General features: G+C 40.5%; 1 protein-coding gene across 3 annotated transcripts; it reads left to right on the forward strand.

Annotated features, from left to right (window-relative positions):
* The first annotated feature begins 1,622 nt into the window (after positions 1–1,622).
* On the forward strand, positions 1,623–20,205 carry GPATCH1 (G-patch domain containing 1). Of its 3 annotated transcripts, none has more exons than XM_075714954.1 (20): positions 1,623–1,702; positions 5,622–5,756; positions 6,041–6,126; positions 6,567–6,727; positions 7,074–7,171; positions 7,331–7,389; positions 7,744–7,989; positions 8,804–8,951; positions 9,693–9,772; positions 10,817–11,021; positions 11,672–11,959; positions 13,818–13,999; positions 14,282–14,409; positions 14,674–14,807; positions 15,157–15,326; positions 16,003–16,207; positions 17,294–17,404; positions 17,871–17,995; positions 18,510–18,655; positions 19,891–20,205. In XM_075714954.1, the coding sequence occupies exons 1-20, from the start codon at positions 1,624–1,626 to the stop codon at positions 19,910–19,912; spliced, it is 2,808 nt and encodes a 935-aa protein (XP_075571069.1). In that variant the 5' UTR covers position 1,623; the 3' UTR covers positions 19,913–20,205. The 3 variants fall into 3 exon arrangements, with proteins under 3 accessions (XP_075571069.1, XP_075571070.1, XP_075571071.1); XM_075714955.1 differs by having other exon boundaries at positions 13,821–13,999; XM_075714956.1 differs by lacking the exons at positions 17,871–17,995; positions 18,510–18,655; positions 19,891–20,205 and having other exon boundaries at positions 17,296–17,355.
* The last annotated feature ends 50 nt before the right edge of the window (positions 20,206–20,255 follow it).

Below are 20,255 nucleotides of genomic sequence, written 5' to 3' on the forward strand. Positions count from 1 at the left end.
CAACGTGGTTAACCGAATTCTGCCATGCATGTGCTAAAGACTGTCACTTCAATTATATCCCCGCCTCCCTGGGTCATATTCTTTCAGGGTGGAGTTCGCTTTACACCTTACCCAGCCTTGTTTACTATCTTTATTGATGATCTGGATGAAGGGATTGAGTGCACCCTCAGTAAGTTTGCAGTTGACACCAAGTTGGGCGGGAGTGTCGATCTGCTGGAGGGTAGGATGGCCCTGCAGAGGGACCTGGACAGGCTGGACCGATGGGCTCCGGCCAACTGTATGAGGTTCAACAAGGCCAAGTGCCAGGTCCTGCACTTTGGGCACAACAACCCCATGCAGCACTACAGGCTTGGGGAAGAGTGGCTGGAAAGCTGCCTGGCCGAAAAGGACCTGGGGGTGTTGGTTGACAGCCAGCTGAACATGGGCCAGCAGTGTGCCCAGGTGGCCAAGAAGGCCAACAGCATCCTGGCTTGTATCAGGAATAGTGTGGCCAGCAGGAGCAGGGAGGTGATTGTGCCCCTGTACTCGGCACTGGTGAGGCCGCACCTGGAATACTGTGTCCAGTTTTGGGCCCCTCAATACAAGAAAGACATTGAGGTGCTGGAGCGTGTCCAGAGAAGGGCAACACGGCTGGTGAAGGGTCTGGAGCACAGGCCTTATGAGGAGCGGCTGAGGGAACTGGGGTTGTTTAGTCTGGAGAAGAGGAGGCTGAGGGGAGACCTTACTGCTCTCTACAACTCCCTGAAAGGAGGGTGTAGTGAGGTGGGTGTTGGTGTCTTCTCCCAAGTAGTTAGCAATAGGACGAGAGGAAATGGGCTCAAGCTGCGCCAGGGGAGGTTTAGGTTGGAAATTAGGAAAAATTTCTTTACGGAAAGGGTGGTCAAGAACTGGAACAGGCTGCCCAGAGAGGTGGTGGAGTCGCCATCCCTGGAAGTGTTCAAAAAACAGGTAGATGTGGCACTTGGGGACATGGTTTAGTCTAGTGTACCCTTGACTGGCTTAGAGTAGACTTGGTAGTGTAGGTTAATGGTTGGACTGGATGATCTTAAAGGTCTTTTCCAACCTAAACGATTCTATGATTCTATGATTCAGATCAAACCCGTTTCACAGAATTTTTGCTGTCCTTTTCCTAGCCCTCAGTCCTGCGGCATGGACGAGTGGGCCTGACCTGCTGCGTTAGATGTTTCCAGGCAGCTGATCGGATGGCCACTGATTATCAAGTGTTTGACGTCTTCGAGCGTTATGAATTTTTTTAAAGACCTCGAACAACATTTCAGACCATTCATTCGGAGCAGCACACGGCAGCAATTTCCGCGTTTCTTCAGAGGGTTCTGCGGGCCGAAAGGGAGCCCGCGCGGCCGGGGCAGGGCAGGCTCCGCTCCCCGCCGTGCCCGCCCCGCTTCAGCGCAGCTGCCCGCAGGAAATGCCCTCCGCGACGGGGACCGAGGGGGGGGCCTCGCTACCGCGCTGGGCTGGGCGGCCGGCGGGAGCGAGCGCCGCCTCTGAGGGGGCGCCGGCGGCGCCGAAGCTCCCCCCCCGGCCCCGGGGCCCGGCGCAGGCGGCGGCGCTCCGCCTCCCTCGCGTGACGCAGCGTTGTCCTGCGCGAGCCCCCGTCGCGGCAAGATGGCGGCGGCGGAGTCCAGTGACAGCGAGGAGGAGGATCTGGTGAGCTATGGGACGGCGCTGCAGCCCCTGCAGGAGGGTAAGGGACCCCCAGGGATGCTCGCCTGCTCCTCCTCGGTACCTCCGTCGTGCGTTGCGGCGGGCGCTGGGCAGCAGCGCGGGCCGGGAGGCAGCGCGGCGTGAGGCGCTGGGGCCGGGGTGTCCCGGAGGGCCTGCCCGGTCCGGTCCGGGGCTGCTCTTCACCTCCTTACGGCCTTCGCTTCGGGAAGGCTGTGGTGTGTGGGCCCAGCGCAGACCTGCCTCCCCCTCCTGCTGCCGTGGGGCGCAGGGGCTGCCTTGGCGGCCCTGCTGGCCTGCGAGAGGGCTGCTGGTGCCGGGCCTGGGCGAGGGGCCCCGGGGTAAAGCAGCCTGGGCACTTTGGGAAGGCAGGTCTCCCGCGGCGGGAATGTAAACAGGTCCGCTCGGCACCACGCCGGCCTTCCGGCATGCGGGTGTGGGCCTGGGGTACCCCAGGCTTTGTGCTGGCATTGTTCTGGTGGGAGCTGGCGGCCTGTCTTTCTGTCCTTTCCCCAAGCCTCAGAAAACCGTGGAGTTCAAATATAACGGCTCAAGTGTATGCAGTTATATTACTGTGAACATCCTACACTTGCATTCGTGAGACGGACTCGGCGTCATCCAAGGACTTCTGTACAGTTGTGACTCCTGAGTCTGTGCCACTTAATTAATAGAAATATTGTTAAAAAGGTGCAAATGTTTATGTCAAAGTCGATAGGTTTCGTGTTTTGCTTCGGTTTAGGACAATTCTGATGTGGTGTAATTTCTCAAGACAATTACTTAAGTGATGAAACCCTGTCAGGGGTCTTGCATAGTTAACAGCTAAAAGTGTCCTTTCACAGGAAAAACAACGTTCTCAGAACTCGTTAGAATTTAGGATTTCTATTTGAACACTTCATGCTTTTACTTTAACAGTATACCTCAATACTGCATATTGAATATTTAAAGTAGGGTGGGAGTAAATGTAAGCTGCTGATGCTGTCCACTTCAGGGTGGCTAAATTGCAGTTCTTAATTGCATGGAAGAAATGGCATCTGGAGCAAGTGGAGAGTCCATTCATAGAATCATAGAATGCTTTGGGTTGGAAGGCACCTTTAGAGGTCATCTAGCCCAACCCCCCTGCAGTGAGCAGGGACAGCTTTAACCAGATCAGGTTGCTCAAAGCCCCGCCCAACCTGACCTTGAATGTTGCTAGGGATGGGGCCTCTACCACCTCTCTGGGCAACCTGTTCCAGTGCTTGACCACCCTCATTGTAAAAAATTTCTTTCTTATGTCTAGTCTAAATCTATCCTCCTTTAGTTTAAATCCATTATTCCTTGTCCTGTCACAACAGGCCTTGTTAAAAAGATTCTCCCCATCTTTCCTGTAGGCCCCCTTTAAGTACTGGAAGGTCGCAGTAAGGTCTCCCCGCAGCCTTCTCTTCTCCAGGCTGAACAACCCCAACTCTCTCAGCCTGTCCTCATAGGAGAGGTGCTCCAGCCCTCGGATCATTTTGGTGGCCCTCCTCTGGACCCACTCCAACAGTTCCACGTCCTTGTGCTGAGGGCCCCAGAGCTGGACGCAGTGCTCCAGGTGAGGTCTCACCAGAGCAGAGTAGAGGGGCAGAATCACCTCCCTCGACCTGCTGGCCATGCTGCTTTTGATGCAGCCCAGGATACGGTTGGCTTTCTGGGCTGCAGGCGCACATTGCCGGCTCATGTCCAGCTTTTCATTCACCAGTACCCCCAAGTCCTTCTCCGCAGGGCTGCTCTCAATCTCTTCATCCCCCAACCTGTACTGATGTCGGGGGCTGCCCCGTCCCAGGTGCAGGACCTTGCACTTGGCCTTGTTGAACCTCATGAGTTTCACACAGGCCCACCTCTCCAGCTTGTCCAGGTCCCTCTGGATAACATCTTGTCCTCTTGGCGTGTCAACCGCACCACTCAGCTTGGTGTCATCTGCAGACTTGCTGAGGGTGCACTTGATCCCACTGTCTATGTCATTGATGAAGATGTTAAATAGCACCGGTCCCAGTACGGACACCTGAGGGACTCCACTTGTCGCCGGTCTCCATGTGGACATCGAGCCGTTGACCATGACCCTCTGGATGCGACCGTCCAGCCAATTCCTTATCCATTGAACAGTCCACCCATCAAACCCATATGTCTCCAATTTAGAGAGAAGGATGTTGTGGGGGACTGTGTCGAAGGCTTTACACAAGTCCAAATGGATGACATCCATTGCTTTTCCCTTGTCCACTGATGCAGTCACTCCTTCATAGAAAGCCACTAGGTTGGTCAGGCAGGACTTGCCCTTGATGAATCCATGCTGGCTGTCTCGAATCACCTCCCTGTCCTCCATGTGCTTGAGCATAGCTTCTAGGAGGATCTGCTCCATGATCTTCCCAGGCACAGAGGTGAGGCTGACAGGTCAGTAGTTCCCAGGGTCCTCCTTTCTTCCCTTTTTAAAAATGGGCACAACATTCCCCTTCTTCCAGTCAGCAGGGACTTCACCTGACTGCCATGACTTTTCAAATATCATGGAGAGTTGCTTGGCAACTACATCAGCCAATTCCCTCAGGATTCTGGGATGCATCTCATCAGGTCCCATAGACTTGTGTACATTGAGGTTCTTCAGATGGTCTCGAACCTGATCTTCCTTTACAGTGGGAGGGGCTTTACCCCCCTGGTCCCCATCTTTTGGCCCATCGATTCGGGAGGGGTGAGGAGAGAGGTTGCCGGTGAAGACTGAGGCAAAGAAGTTGTTGAGTACCTCAGCCTTCTCCTCGGCCGTTGATATAAGTTTGCCTTTCTTGTTCATCAAGGGGGGTACGCTTTCTTTAACCTTCCTTTTCTGGTTGATATACCTGTAGAAGCCCTTTCTGTTATTCTTTACGTTCCTTGCCAAATTCAGCTCCATCTTCGCCTTGGCCTTCCTGACGTCCTCCCTACGCATCTGGGCCGTTTCCCTGTATTCCCCCCAGGACACCTGTCCCTGCTTCCACTGCCTGTACAGTTCCCTCTTACACCAGCAGGTCTCGACTCAGCCATGCTGGTCTCTTCCCTTCCTTGCCTGATTTTTTACACTTGAGGACTGATTGCTCTTGTGCTCTATGGAAGGTGTCCTTAAAGATCTGCCAACTCTGTTCCGTTCCCCTGTCCCTGAGGACCATTTCCCAGGGGGTCCTTCTGACTAACTCCTTGAAGAGCTGGAAGTTTGCTTTCCTAAAATTTAGGGTCCTGACTGCACTCCTCACTTTTCCCATGTCCCTCAGGAGCATGAACTCCAGCAACGCATGATCACTGCAGCCCAAGCTGCCTCCAGTCTTGACAGCACTGCTGAGCTCACTTGCATTGGTGACCATCAGATCCAGTATCGCGTCCCCTCGGGTAGGGGTGTCTATTACCTGGCTTAGGAAGTTGTCGTCTATGCATTCCAGGAATCTCCTGGATTGCCTACAGCTCACTGTGTTGCTTTTCCAGCAAATGTTGGGGTGGTTGAAGTCCCCCAGCAGGACAAGAGTCTGCAAGTGCGAAGCCTCCCGGAGCTGGAGGAAGAAGGCTTTGTCAGCAGGCCCCCCTTGATCAGGCAGCCTGTAGTAGACACCAACCACAAGGTTCCCTTTGTTGCCTCTGTCTCTGACTCTTACCCATAAGCTTTCGACCTGCTCTTGGCTGTTCTTCAGGGACAGCTCTTCACACTGTATTGATTTCTTTACGTAGAGGGCAACACCTCCGCCCCTCCTTCCTCACCTGTCCCTTCTAAACAGCCTGTAGCCATCAATAGCCACATTCCAGTCGTGTGATTCGTCCCACCAGGTTTCGGTTATGGCAATCAGGTCGTAGCTGTCTAGTAGCACAGCAGCTTCCAGCTCCTCCTGTTTGTTCCCCATGCTGCGTGCGTTCGTGTAGAGGCAATTCTTTACGCACTGTTTTGACTTTGTTTCTGATTTATCTGATTGTAGGTGAACGAATTAAAAAGCCAGTTCCTCTTCAAGAACAGACTGTTAAAGATGCAAAGGGACGATATCAGCGTTTCCACGGAGCATTTACTGGTGGTTTCTCTGCTGGTTACTTCAACACTGTTGGCACAAAGGAAGGTTAGATATTTTTCTGTCTTCTGGGAAGGGTTAATTGATTACCGTCATTTAATGTTAGCAAAAACAAATTAACTGTCATTAAGCATTTTTTTTTCTGCTGTTCATTATACTGTAAATAGCTGAAACAGTATTGTTGAAGTTATTTCCCCTTGAGTTTTTGGACTGCGCTTTTACAGATGTTCCTTTGATGTATCCTTAAGGTGTAAGGTTGAAATGTTTGCGTTGTTTTCAAGTATTATGTTGCAGTTTACAGTACCTTACTTAGATACTTACTTTCTTTAAAGGATGGACTCCTTCTGCTTTTGTATCGTCACGGCAGAAGAGAGCAGACAGAACCATTCTTGGACCAGAAGACTTCATGGATGAAGAGGTAAATTTAGAAAGGAATACACATCTTTTGGAAGTAGTTACCATGACAGCAGGTTTTTCAGGCAAAAAAAAATCTTCTAAAGAACTTAAATAACGAAAATGGAAGTAACTTTTAAATTACTTATTGTATACAGTGTTACACTGCTAGATCCTATGGGATGTTTCATAGATTCACTTAGAAAGTTCCTGTAATCTTAATATTAAAAAAACCCACAGAACTCAACCCTCTCACTTTCTCTGTCAGAAAATATGAATAGTTTTGAAGCTGTTTAAAATATGACCATTCAAGTTATTGAAAAAGCAACTGTATAAATGGCTCGAAAAATTTAGCCAGTATCAGGGTCATATCCCATTTTCTTGCCTTTACCATTACAGTAAGTAAGTATTTGAGGGGAAACGTGGTTTTAATCTAAATTTTTCCATTTTGTCTATATTTTCCAGGACCTTAGTGAGTTTGGGATAGCACCAAAAGATATTACAACCACAGATGATTTTGCATCCAAAGCTAAAGACAGAATAAAAGAGAAAGCTAGACAGATTGCAGGAGTAGTTGCTGCCATTCCAGGAACCACCGCATTTGATGATTTAATAGGACCATCAAAGTAAGTATATTTCAATAAAAGTTAGCCAAACAATTCCTTTCACTTAGAAGTGTTGTATTGGTTAGAAAAGTAATGTTTGACTGCAGGAATGCATGAAAGAGACTGGAACATCTGCAGTCTTCCACTAAGTGGCCTTTGCCTGGATTTTTGCTTCCTATATGCAGACTTGTACCAGGTAAATATTTACAAACTCAGATGTAATGTATATGCAAACGTTGATACATTCAGGTTTGATTTTAAAGTGGGGCATAAAAACATAATTTCAAATGGTGTGTATGTGTGTTATTTCTCAATAAATATTAAGAATGTGGTTTGAGGTAATTTTTTTCTTTTGTTTTCTTCTTAGAATAACAGTTGGGGTTGAACTCTTACGAAAAATGGGCTGGAAAGAAGGACAAGGAATTGGACCGCGAGTCAAAAGAAAGCCACGCAGGCAGAAACCTGGTAAGTTCAGTGAAGTTCCTGAACTCATTAATGGAAAGTTAGTGTTCATAGACTGATTAGAAAGTTCATTTTAAACCTCCTTTTATTTAGTCTGTTTGTTTAATCTTAGAGAAATTTAATAAAGAATTGTAATTTAATATGATGCTATGTCTCTTACAGACCCTGCAGTGAAAGTATATGGTTGTGCATTACCACCTGGACTGTCTGAGGGTTCTGAGGTACTGAACAGGCAAAAGTTGTTTGTTGACTTATGTAAGAATGTGTGCTAACACTTAAAAAAAAAAAAGGGGGAAAAAACCAACTTCTTTGATGTTTTTGAACACTATTTTAACATGCAGTTCCAAGTTCTGTTAAAAGTATTCATAAACAGTTATTATACTTATTGTGAAGAAAGGTTTTAATGTAACTAAATTTATTCTTTTGCTACCTAAGCAGGTGTAGGTCGCACGTATTTTCATATATAATTTAGGAAATGCAAACTTACCTAGTCTCATGTTAACTAAATGTTGTAAAAGCTCAACATACAAAACTTTTAGTCATATTTGCTGTTACATACTTCTGTTTTGTACAAGGATGAAGAGGATGAATACCAGCCAGAGAACGTGACATTTGCGCCAAAAGATGTAATGCCTGTAGATTTGACTCCAAAAGAGAATGTCCATGGACTTGGCTATAAGGGTTTGGACCCCTCACAAGCTTTGTTTGGTGTATCTGGAAGAGAACACCTGAATCTTTTTACAGGTGGTTCTGAAGACACAAGCAATTTACTTGGTGATCTGAGACACAGTAAAGGAAGAAAACTAGGTATTACGGGTCAGGTAAGGACATTTTTTAATGCATTTTGTTATTAGTGCAGTAAAATCCAAATAAATTTTGTTTTTTCTTCTGTGGAAGGCACCTAGTTCATCATAGGGTTATTGTAAGAAAACTTAAGTGTGGTTTGAGAATGGTATTTTTTTGTTTTTTTACTTAATTTGAAGGTGTGGGCAAATCATTAGAACTCTTAAATGCCTTCACTTACTGATATTGTTAAAAAGAACTATAAAATACCTCACTCTGAGTAGTTAGGTGGAGAAAATTCTTGTGTGACTTTGATTAGAGAAAGTGAATATTCAGTATGTTTTTAGTTTACATTTCTTTTTGTCAGTTTTACTTTCAGTAATATTGAATCTGTCAGATAGAGAGGTTTTGCTTCCCTCCATATTATTTGTGGTTCTTATGTAGAAGCACTGTCAATTTATATTTCTGGGAATTAGACTTGTTTAATTTTCATGCCAATTTACATTTTTTTCCTTTTGAGAACTCAACCTGCTCTTAGTCAGACTGCAAATGTTACCTTGAGAAATTATGCTGCTGTCCTCATTCTGTACAGACCAAACTCACTGTCCCTCCTGCCAAGGGAGTGGAATATGTTTGCATTTGTGTTCAATGAGGGTTTTTGCTTCCCACCCCCCTGCTAGCTGATAGCACTTTTTTTTGGTGAAGCTGTATATTTTCCCTCATGTATATATATGTATACTGGACATTTAATAGATGGATAGATATACATGTAGATGTGTTCTGACATGTGACCTAAAAGTATTATTTTTACACTTTGGAATTCTCCTTATTTTTATTTAAAATATATTTTAGGCTTTTGGTGTAGGAGCTTTAGAGGAAGAAGATGATGATATTTATGCAACTGAAACACTGTCAAAATATGATACTGTTCTAAAAGATGAGGAGCCTGGAGATGGCTTGTATGGCTGGACGGCGCCTAAGCAGTATAAATCCAAAAAAAGTAAGAACTGTAGTTCTATCTAAAGAGCTAGTGTAATTTGTATTTGGGGGGGCGGGGGGAAGTGACATAAGCATAGTCTCTGTTTCCCAAATATTTCAATTTTTAGTGGACTTGTATCTTCTAGCCCTGATATCTGAAACTTCATCTAGTCTTCCTTCTGTATTGAAGTATCCAAATCTAGAAATAATTTCCAAAATCTTCCACTAATCCCAATCTGAATTAAACCCCAAATATATATGTGCTGCTTTGTGAGATACAGCATTCAGTTCCACTGAAGGAAACAATTGACTGTGAATCATGGCTACAAGATATGACTTGCAAATATAACTTTTTTTTTTTTTTAGATATACTTGTATATTTTTAAATAACATTTGTAAATTTTATCTTGATACTACTTTATTTTTAGTGCAACTTTTAAGTGCATGAAATACTGTAGTGATTCTAGAGTACCTGTTGATGTTAGTTGTACACAGTGGCACTAACGATGTTAGTTATGCATGGTAGTGATACTGTTGCCTCAGTATTAGCCATGTTCATGTTACAGCAAGCTCTCTGGTAGTAGTTTTTTAGCTGTATAATACTAATCCAGATTCATAACCCTTAATTTTAAATGAAAGGCAGTGAAGACAACGACAATTTTGCTCCATAAAATATATTGAAAAATGGAAAATACTCAGAAAAAACGCTTTTTGCCTGTCATGCATGTTTTAAATATTGACTGACTGTATGGTCATTTTGTAGGGTCTGAAAGAGAAGTTAAATACATAGGCAAAATCTTGGATGGTTTTTCCTTGGCATCAAAATCATCAACTCCAAGCAAGGTAAGCAGATACTGATATTTTTTTATTAATGATAATATCAGCAAAATGACATGTGAGCTGTATGGACTTTGCTGTTGCTCAATATTTTTTATGTTCTTAGAAATGAAAGTTCTGGTCAGCAATAAAGATTGCTGAATGAGCAAAATTATAGTGTTGGAGGCTATTCAATACAAACCTAAAATTTGTCAGGGTGAATTTAAGTTTTGCCTGTGTACTGGCTTTGAACAAATGCCTTCTATACTATCCAATGTTATTTGGCATAAAGTTGGAGGAATGGTTTGATTTAACTTTGAAATAAAAAAAAAATTTACATCTTTTGCTTCTTTGTGTCTTTCAGATGTAGTGTTCAGTTTTCTGTAAAAATCAAGCCCCATGCTTTGTCCACTTTACTATTTTGGTGACAAGTTCATTTGTTAGCCCTGTTCTCAGGGCTAACAATTTCTGCCATCATTTATGCCATATATATTTGCATAAATTAGAATGACAAACAAAATTGTGTGACCAGGTCCTCTTTCTAATGAAGAAAAAAGAACATTTGCATGGTATATAAAATTGCATTGTATAGACGCACAGGAATAACCTTTGAAATAGCAGCTTGAATGAAGGACATGAGGGAAAAGGACTTTGAAAGACATTAAAATACAGTAAGCACAGAAGTACTCAGTAGTCCAATTAACTGATTAAATCATGACTTCTGTCTTAAAAAAAAAAATATTAAGCAATACCAAGAGCATTTTCTCAAATAAAAGCAATGTATATTAAGACTTTTGTTAATTTTGCTGTGGCTTGATGTGCATGTTTTCTATTTTTCATAATCATTAAATACTAACAATAAACCAGTTTGTTCCCAAAGTTTGTATTACGATGCCACTTACTGACTGGGTCTAAAAGAATCAGTAGCTTGTAATATCAGTTTCTACTGCTAAGATGTAAACTGAGGAATTTTTAGATTGAGGTGACTTTTCTGAAACACATTTGTAAGTGTTAAATAGAAAGTTGTGTATCTTTCTTAGTGGATTTTTGTTTTGTTGTCCTCCTGCCAAGACTTATCCGCCACCTGACCTGCCCCGAAATTACAGACCAGTCCATTATTTTCGACCTGTGGTAGCAGCTGGGAATGAAAACTACCGTTTGCAGAAGGCATTAGAGGAATCGACTGGAAAACTTGAGAGTGATACGACACAGCAAAGCAGGCATGCTTTGAATGCATCTCAGAGGAGGGAACGACTAGGAGAGACTGGTCTAAAAGGTATTGATGTATGTGACCACACCTTTGCTTGTGTTTCAGGTCCTCTGTTTGTTTATATAACAGTAAAAATTTGGTCTAGCCTTGAACACTATTTTCTAATACAAAACTATTAAATCTAGTTGGATTAGCTAGAATACTTTGTCATTGTTCAGTTTCATCTCAACAGGTGAATTGTTGCCGTATCTGCCTGTATTTTCATTTACTTAAATCTTTTAAAGACGAAAAGTATGTGTGGGATTGTGTTTTGTTGTGTTGTTTGTTTTGGTTTTCTTTCTTTTTTTTGGTGTGGCCTTATGAATTCAGAATATAGTAGGCTGTGAGGGTCTTTTTTTTCCCCGTAAAATGAGGTTTCACTGAAATACATACAAATTCACTAAAAAGGTAATTTGTAAATGTGGTTTGCATTTATATCTACAATAGTGAAGTTTACAAAGTAATATGTAAATATGTGGTAAATAGCATAAAAGGTGCAATAGTGGCCAACTTTTTTATCTGCTATCTCTGCCATTATACTGTTTATTGATGCTTAAGAGCATCTTCTCTGAATGTATATGCATAGGGGTAGGCTTTTTTCCTCCACTAAAGTGGCAGAAATAGTTGTTTTAATTTTTTATTTCTATTTATCTCTTACTGGTTTTTTTGGGGTTTAGGTCCAGCTCCTTCTGTTTTGGAATATCTGTCTGAGAAAGATAGAGAAAGACTCAAAGAAGTGAAACAAGCTTCTGAACAACAAATGAAAGCAAAAATGTTGCCTCAGCAGTCACGAAACAGCAGATTCCAGCCAGCCTCCCCAGCTGATGCTTCTCACAAATGGCAAATGTTGTTGGGGGGGCAGTTAGCAAATGCTGGTTGTAGTGACTTCAAACCATTTGCAAGAAATCCAGAAAAACAAAAAAGATACGAAAGTTTTGTGAAAAGTCTTAAACAAGGAGAAAAAGGTAACTGAAGAGATTAATCCTGACTTTTTAATTTTTCTCTGGAAAAATAGTTCTTGATTTCCACCCCCCACCCCACCTCCCTTTTTTTCGTCCTGTTGCATTTTATGCTCACTATGAGTTCTCTTCCTGAATTCCACAGCATTTCTCCCTCTACTTCTTTTTAGGGCCAATATTAAAAGAAATTTTTACTGATATTTAATTGTGTTGACTTCAGGAAAACAGCTCAGTAATTTAAGTTTCAGCAAGACTTGATTTTAGGCATTATATTTCATACTTTTATGCTGTAGCAGATATGAAGTTCTCCAGAATGTTCTACTTAATTGCCTGTGTTTCTGGGTTTCCCTTCTTTCATTTTCCAAAGTAGCCTTCGGCTTTGGCCAGTACCATGAAAATGCTCATTCCATGCATAGTTTATTTAGTTTGTTTCTCTTTGGGGAGTAAAACTGACAGATCCTGTAAAGGCAGAAAGATTATTGGGTCGCAGTAGCGTGGCCATTTTTTGCCTTTTCCCATACAAGACAGGAAAAACCAAAAGAAAACCCGTACCCTACACTTCCAGGGGAGATAAGGACCCTAAAGTGAATGAAGTAGTTCAAGCTTCTCAGAGCTTGTATTATATGTCCTTTGGATATGCAAACTGTCACTTATGTTTGTCTCAGAAAATTTTGTGACTGTAAAATCATAGTAAGAGCTCTGCACATATGCTCAAAACAAAAAAAAAAACCAAACCCCTTCATCTGCTCTTTTCATGCTGTTCCAGTCTCCTTCCATTTTGGTTTGGTTTTTGCTATTAAATGATACTGTGGTGTATCTTATGTTAAACCAGGTACTTATGGTGCCTTGTGGTAAGTTCCTCAGTACTGTGATTTTTCTGTAAGGCATAAAAAGCTGTGATCTGATCTAGGGAGGTCAGCAGCAGCAGGTGAATCTAGATTGTCTTAAAGAAAATAAGGGTTGGTTTGTACTTCGAAATTTAAAAACAAAGGGGCTATTGGGGAAGAAGAAAAAGGGCACCAGCAAAGTTTTGCAGAGGAAAGGGTATAGTGTCAGGTAGAAAACCTTGTTTCGTTAGTTTAGGATTTTTTTTAAAATAATCCTTTTCACTATATGAAGAAATATTTCCTGGTCAGTAGCCCCTTCTGGTTGCCGCATTGGGACAGACTACTTGAGCTTTGAACGCGTAGTTCCTCCGTTCAGGACTGGGTTTTTCCTTATGTGAAATTGAGTATCCTCTTATGACTGTAAGCGCCTCCTTAATCAGAATGATGAAAATGCAGAAATACTTAAATAGCTTGAATGATTAGATTCTGTTTGTAAGAGTGTCTTTGCTTGGCTCGTGTTCCTGTTCCTTCTGCGAGCAAATGTGCACCTGTTGCTTTAAACAGGGTCTGTATTGTTTGCAAAAACCTGTGTCCAAATTCTGTATTTATCAGTGACGCACATATACCAGAAAGCCCCTTGAAGTTACTGAAGCTTGGCCAGGCTTACTCGCTGGTTAACTTTTTTGTTCTGTGTTTTAGTTACTTGATAAAGCTTTGGATAATACTATTTGTTTTAAACACCTATTAAATACATAAAGTATTTTGAACATTCCTTAGAGGGCAATGAGTAAGGAGTCAGCATTACAAGTAAAATTATTTAAAATATCTATCTTGCATTTGGGAAATGCTATCATTCTTGCTATCTTGAAAAACTACCTCCGCTTATTGAGGAATAACTCAGTTGTGATTGATATTATCCTTAAACTAAATACTCTTTAAATACTTGCAAAGATGTTTGCTTATTATCTTTTGTTTGAAAAGCATCAGACCTAAGTAAGCTGTAATCTCTGCTAAGCATTTCTCTCCTTATCTTACAGTAGAAACATTGGAGCATTATTTAGACCCGAGTATGACAGAATGGGAGCGAGGAAGAGAACAAGAGGAGTTCTTCCGTGCAGCAATGTTCTACAAATCCTCAAATTCTACGCTGTCATCCAGGTTTACCCGGGCCAAATATGAAGATGATGTTGATAAAGTTGAAGTTCCTCGGGACCAAGAGGTATATGCTGTTTGCAGTCTTTCAGTACATTGGAGATGCAGTTGCTGCCTTAACCCTGACTTTCAAAATTCTTTTTCTTTAAAACTCTTCTGTAGATATAATGTCAGTGTTTTGTTTCCCTTCTGTTTAGCAAACTTTTGAAAACACCGCATACAAAGCAGTGATTTGTTAAACTACACTTAAATATTTACGTTTCTGTCATGTTCTTAAGTTTTATAACAGTAATAGTCAATTCAGTAAGTTGTTACTTATTTAGCAGCTATACATGTTTTACTTTTTCAGAATGATATTGATGATAAGGAAACTGCTGTGAAGATGAAGATGTTTGGCAAACTCACAAGAGACAAGTTTGAATGGCATCCTGAAAAGCTGTTGTGTAAAAGATTTAATGTTCCTGATCCATATCCTGAGTAAGATGATTGCTACTGATATTTTTGACACTTTTTGAAAATTTTAAGTTTTTCATATGCTTGTGGAAAATCTGGCTTGATGTTTTCTTTTTGAGTCAATATAGAACTGTGTAATGTTTTTCTTTGCCTCATTAAACATGGTGACCTCTGACAAAATAGTATACATTTTAAGGACTACTGTAGGTGTTTCAGCTTGTTGTAGATAATTTGAGGCCTTTTCTGTGTTGAAAACAATAATCAACAAACATTTTTATTTCCCTCTAGTTCTTCCATTGTTGGGTTACCAAAAGTGAAACGAGACAAGTATTCTGTGTTTAATTTCTTAACTCTGCCTGAGCCCACCACATCTGTAACTCAAGAAACAAATGAAAAAATCCAACAGAGTAACAGTCTCAACAGTAAGTTTGTTGTTACTTTTATTCATTTAGCTATAAATGAGATAATAGTATAGAAAAAGCATCTCTTTGTCATGGACAACTTATCCACCTGTTTGGTTTTGGGTTTTTTTAATTAAAAAACCCGAAACAAACAAAGAAATTGAAAATAAATTTGGTGACATAAAAACTGAAGTCAGTGGTATTATGCTAATTTATTCTACTTAGAAGACCTTTATAGGTCAGATATTTGTTAGAAAGATTTAAAAAATGTCAAACTATACTGAAGAACAGAGTAATTTAAAATCAAGTAGGCCATGAAATGCAGGATAATTTGGCATGCAACTGATTTGAATGTTTGGGACGTTTTTAGAATCAAAGAAACCTTCAAGATGGGATGTGTCAGATAAAGAGAAGGAGAAAAAAGATTCTATCAGTGAATTCATTAGTCTTGCTAGATCAAAAGCTGATGTTCAGCAGCAGCCACCAGTGCCAGCAACAGAAGAATGTGGAACCGGGCCGAGTGAAGCTCTTCCCACTGAGGTGAATTTACAATGGTGTTTGAACTTAAAGAGGAATAGCTGTAAACCTTCACAACCCTGAAATAAGGTTGGGTAATATGGGAATTGATTTAATACAGATCAGTTTGCAGAAAAGCCAACTCAGGATAAGCAAAGATGTGAGATTGTATTTTGAAGAATTTTGAGGTTGTAACTCTGAGATGTAAAACACAGCATACAAGGACACCAAGTATGACTATACTTGAAGTAGCAGGTTAAGGGAGATAGAATGTAGCTTAGTAGTCTGGGAGTTAAATTGAGTCCCTTACACCCGCTTTGCTCACAGGCACAGAATATATTTTTTTCTGCTTTGAATGGAGGAGGGTGCATACTTTGGGGAGAAAGGTGACGTTTTCCTTTTGCTTAAATTTAGTAGTGTATAATCGAAGTTTGAATTAATGAATTAGAATTTATAACATATGATCTATTTTCAACCGTCTGTGTAGCACAAATTGTACTACCCTTCACAGGACATTGACTTAGTTTAGCAGCATTTCAGAGTTTTACTGTTTTGGACTAGCAGTTCCTAAGATTGTGTATTTCACAGCTATTGTGATACTTGAGTGTCATGTCAGCATGTTTGAAGCTATTACTTACCAGAGAGAGATTGTTAGTTTCTTTAGTGTTGAAATACAGTTTATTCTGATGCTGTTTTGCAGGTAGCTAATGAAGATAAGGATCAGGAAGAAGAAAGCAGACCATCCATGGACTTATTTAAGGCCATCTTTGTGAGTTCCTCAGATGAAAAATCATCTTCCTCTGAAGAAGAGAGTGATGAAGAAGAGCAACCAAGTACTTCCGTAATAGATTCAGAAACCACCAAGCAAGTTGATCTACCAGCCAGTTCTTCATCTAACGTACAAGGTAGTACTTAATGGATGTTCATCTTTATAAATACCTTGTGAAAGCTTCATTTATGAATCAAATACTCCAAGACTGCTAGGACAGTGCTGTGCTTTTGTGCAGATCATCTGGCATGGTGGAGCTGGGCATGTAGAAAATGTGAATAGAGCACTGAATAAGGCCTTGCATGTTACAGTGTTACTTACTTTGCCATGTGTCTTGTGGAGATTTTAAGAAGCAAGCTGCCCTATGGAATATGCTTGTTAAACAGTGAGGGGGAACAAAACATCTCATGTTAGAGCATACTTCACTGAGAAACACAGGGAAGCTTTTATACCTGTGATAAATTGTTAAGATAGATTGATAAATGATGACTGTCTTGTGGTGGATATTTGACAAATCCAGAAATAAATAACTTGTAATTAATTGATAATTAAATTCACTCTCTAAATACTGACATTCCAGTAAAATATAATGTTGAAATAATTTTACTAAGACATCAAAAAGTTGCATTTTACTTGTATTCTAGTTATAAAAGTTGCCAGAATATTTCCACAAGAGAGGGAGACCAGTCTTCTAGTCTACTTCCTAGTAAAATTTAATAAGCAAGCTGTAAAAAGTTCCCATATTTTCAGGATGTCATTAAATTAACAAAATGTACAATATACTTAGCTTACAGTGGAAACACTTTGTCCACTTACTGTCACAGTTGGTTCTGTTAACATCTTTTCGTGTTTAACTTTATACATCTTGTGGAGTCTTTTACTCATTCTGAGTAATGGAAAAGTAGTAGTGTGTTACTAAATGAAACAAACATATACACTGATACTAATTTAATTAGCAATTGCATTGTGTAAAAGGTCAATTTTGATTAAAAAGAAAAAAAAAAAAAAACAACCAACCAAAAAAACCCCCAACCATTATGTTGATACGTTTCAGAATGTCAGCTATCCAGTTGGCCAAAGCAGTCCTCAGAGGTATAGGATGCTGATCAGTCTGCTTTCTTAGAGGTTTTACAAAACCCTCTTTTAACTTTCTTTGGCGTTTCTTGGAAAAAGTATTACCTTATTTTCCTTTCAAATAAATAAGTTTTTGTTTTTTTCATAGAGAATGTGGCTGCTACAACTGATCCTGGCGTTTCTTTGTTGCCTGCTTCAAAGCAGGAACTGGATGCAGCAGAGGAGTTTGGACCAAAGTTGCCTCCAGCCTTTTCTTCTGGTAAGTTCTGTAGACTTCTAGGGTGCAAATTCTGCACACTGAAGTTGTACGTAAGATATACGATAGCTCTCTTCAAAAAATACTTGTGAATAGGTACTTTACCTCTTAATGCCTGTGTTACATCAAACTGGCATCAGCAAGTGCTTTGTTACCATGCTGTGATCCACTAGCAGGAACCTCTCTACCTGTGTACCAATTTTGTTGTAGCTCTGTAGAGGCAATGATAAAAAATTGTAGTGAAAATATAGGACCAGCCTTGCAATTTCTTTTAATAACAGATTGCAAAGGCATTTAATTACAGTAGGAAAGTTGCAGTTAGGAGTTTTAGGCATTTAATTTCCACTTGAAAGCTTAGGTTTGTTTATTTTTTTAAACTATCCTATTAGAATAAAAGTAATATAGAATTTAATAATAAAATTACTTTTTTTTTGTCATGTTTTGTTTCCGGATTTGCTTTGCATTTTAGGCCCTACTTGGCAACAAGAACCAGTGGTGCCAGCAAGTTTTCCTGGGCCTAGTAGGAAAGAAAAACATAGAAAGCACAGAGAGAAACACAAGACTAAGAGAGAACACAAACACAAAAAGGAAAAGGTATTTAAATAAAACAGTTTATTGATTCTTTGATCTGCCACTCAAATCTTTATTATTTATGATAGGTTGTAGAAAATAGATATACTGGGACCAGAGTTTAAGCAACTGAGTTTCTCAGGTGTCTTGAAACCTGAACTTCAGAACAGAAAACTATCCAACTTGGGTACTGCTTTTTCCATAAATACAATGTGACTATAGATATAATAGTGTGGGTAGTTTAATGTTGTATGCTGAAGATGTCAGGTATGTTCTGAGAACTGCATGTAACTCATGGGTTGCATGCAAATAATAATGAAACTTCTATTTTAGCAGGGTTGAGTGCTTGGGATGAAATGCGTGATTTTGGTACGTATTTTTTAGCTCAGTCTGAATAGTGGAAAAGAGTCATTGTTAAATGTTCTGTTTCAGTTAAGCTTGGAGTCTTCACAGAAATCAACTCTTTGCTGTTGTTGCCTTCCAGAAAAACCCATGTCTTTCACAATGAAATAAGGGATTATTTGTCTTCTTTTTACAGAAAAAGAAACATAAGAAACAGAAAAACAAAGGAAAACACAAGAATAAAAAATCAGAAAAAGACAGCAGCTCAGACACTGCAGATAGCAGTGACAGCCTTAGTGATACAGAAACCACAGGCTTGTCACCCAAAGAACTTCTACGAAGGTAAACAGAAAGTTTACTTAACACTTGCAAATTTTGCAGTGGATAACTAAAACCTCAGTTTACGAGTTGTCATTCTAGTGAACCTATTTGCAGCAAATATGCAACCAGTCTCTTTATGACTATAAAATACTGCTCAGGTTTTTTTAAGAAAGTGAGGAAAGATTACAAATATTAGGTATTTTAAGCTAGAGGGTAATTAGTTTTAGGGTAGAAGCCTCTTGAGGTAACAGGCACTCAATACACAACTCTGCTAGTTAATGGAGGTTACAGTTAAAGATGACATATTTTTGGAAGGTATTTTGAATGGGAATTAGAAATTCAACAAGTGCAGGTGGTGATTCATATTTCCGTTACTTTGTCTGCTTCTCTTTACTTGGAGACATCGGAAGCAACATTGTCTGCTTTGGAACATTTTGAGTCTGCTTCGGTTTGTTGATAATTAGCGAAAGATCCGACTCGGATAGATCCATTGTGTGCTATTGCTTAAGATAATTCTGTGCTGGAGCAGGGAGCAGCGAAGCAAGCAGAACAATGCTTGAGTCGTGTACACGTCAGCTAAATTTAGGCTGTGCTGTTACATTTTTATAAGCTGAAGACTTCAACATAGTGCCAACTATGTGAAATGTGAAAATGAAAGAACAATTTGCAATTTCATTTTGCTCACACACTTGAAGTAAAGTACAAACAAAAGTAACTGTCTGCAGTTCAGATCATAGTCAAGTGTAAGTGCATCCCACGTGGAACAGTCACTGCGTTGGCTTCTGTTTAGCGTCTCTTATTGGCTGAAGGAGAGTTCTCAACATACTCGAAATACCGCATCCAGCTGGCCTAATGGCAGAATGATTGGGGTCTAGGTGTTCAGTGGCATGGACATGTACCGATGGAAAGGTTGGCATTGCAAAGGACTCTGCCTTCCACTCCTTTGGAACTGAGCTTCAGTTATGTATCGGTGTTTTCTTATTTAAAAAAACCAAACTACTTCTCCGTTGATTTCTAAATAGCTAAAATATGTTTTTATGCATGTTGCATAGAATAGTTGGACTTCTTTGTACAAGCAGTTATTTTGGAAGTCTTCACATTTGCATCTCTTTAAATCACTGAGAAAACGTTTTTATCTCCCATAACTCAGATCTGCCTCAAACCAAGGTTTCAGAAACTGCTCGAGTAATTAAATGTTCTTAAAGTTGCATGTTACTATTCAGTCTGACCTCTTTCTTTTTCTTTCTTCCTTTTAGATTAAAACAACTTCAGTATTGAAGAGGTAGCTTGCTTTCTTCAGTGCTGTGTGACTTTTGATCTCAAATTTTTGATCTCCTCCATGATGGTAGATCAATCATGTATACTTTGAAGCACCGTAGATACTGTATTCATATTGAATTTGTCTGAAAGTAAATGTGCATATGTTTATTTTGTGATGCTTCATATGTTCAAAATGTATGGATTATGGAATGTTGAAAAGACTCCTTTCTGGGCAGCGTAATCTGAGATACTGCAGGCTCTGTTTTAATTAACATGAAACAAGATATTTTAATAAACTTAACTATTAAAAATCATTTTTGTATGGTAAGTCATTGCTTAGGACCTCTAAAATGCTGGAGAG

Source organism: Pelecanus crispus, chromosome 8 (genome assembly GCF_030463565.1).
Source record: "Pelecanus crispus isolate bPelCri1 chromosome 8, bPelCri1.pri, whole genome shotgun sequence".
In the NCBI taxonomy this organism is placed as follows: domain Eukaryota; kingdom Metazoa; phylum Chordata; class Aves; order Pelecaniformes; family Pelecanidae; genus Pelecanus; species Pelecanus crispus.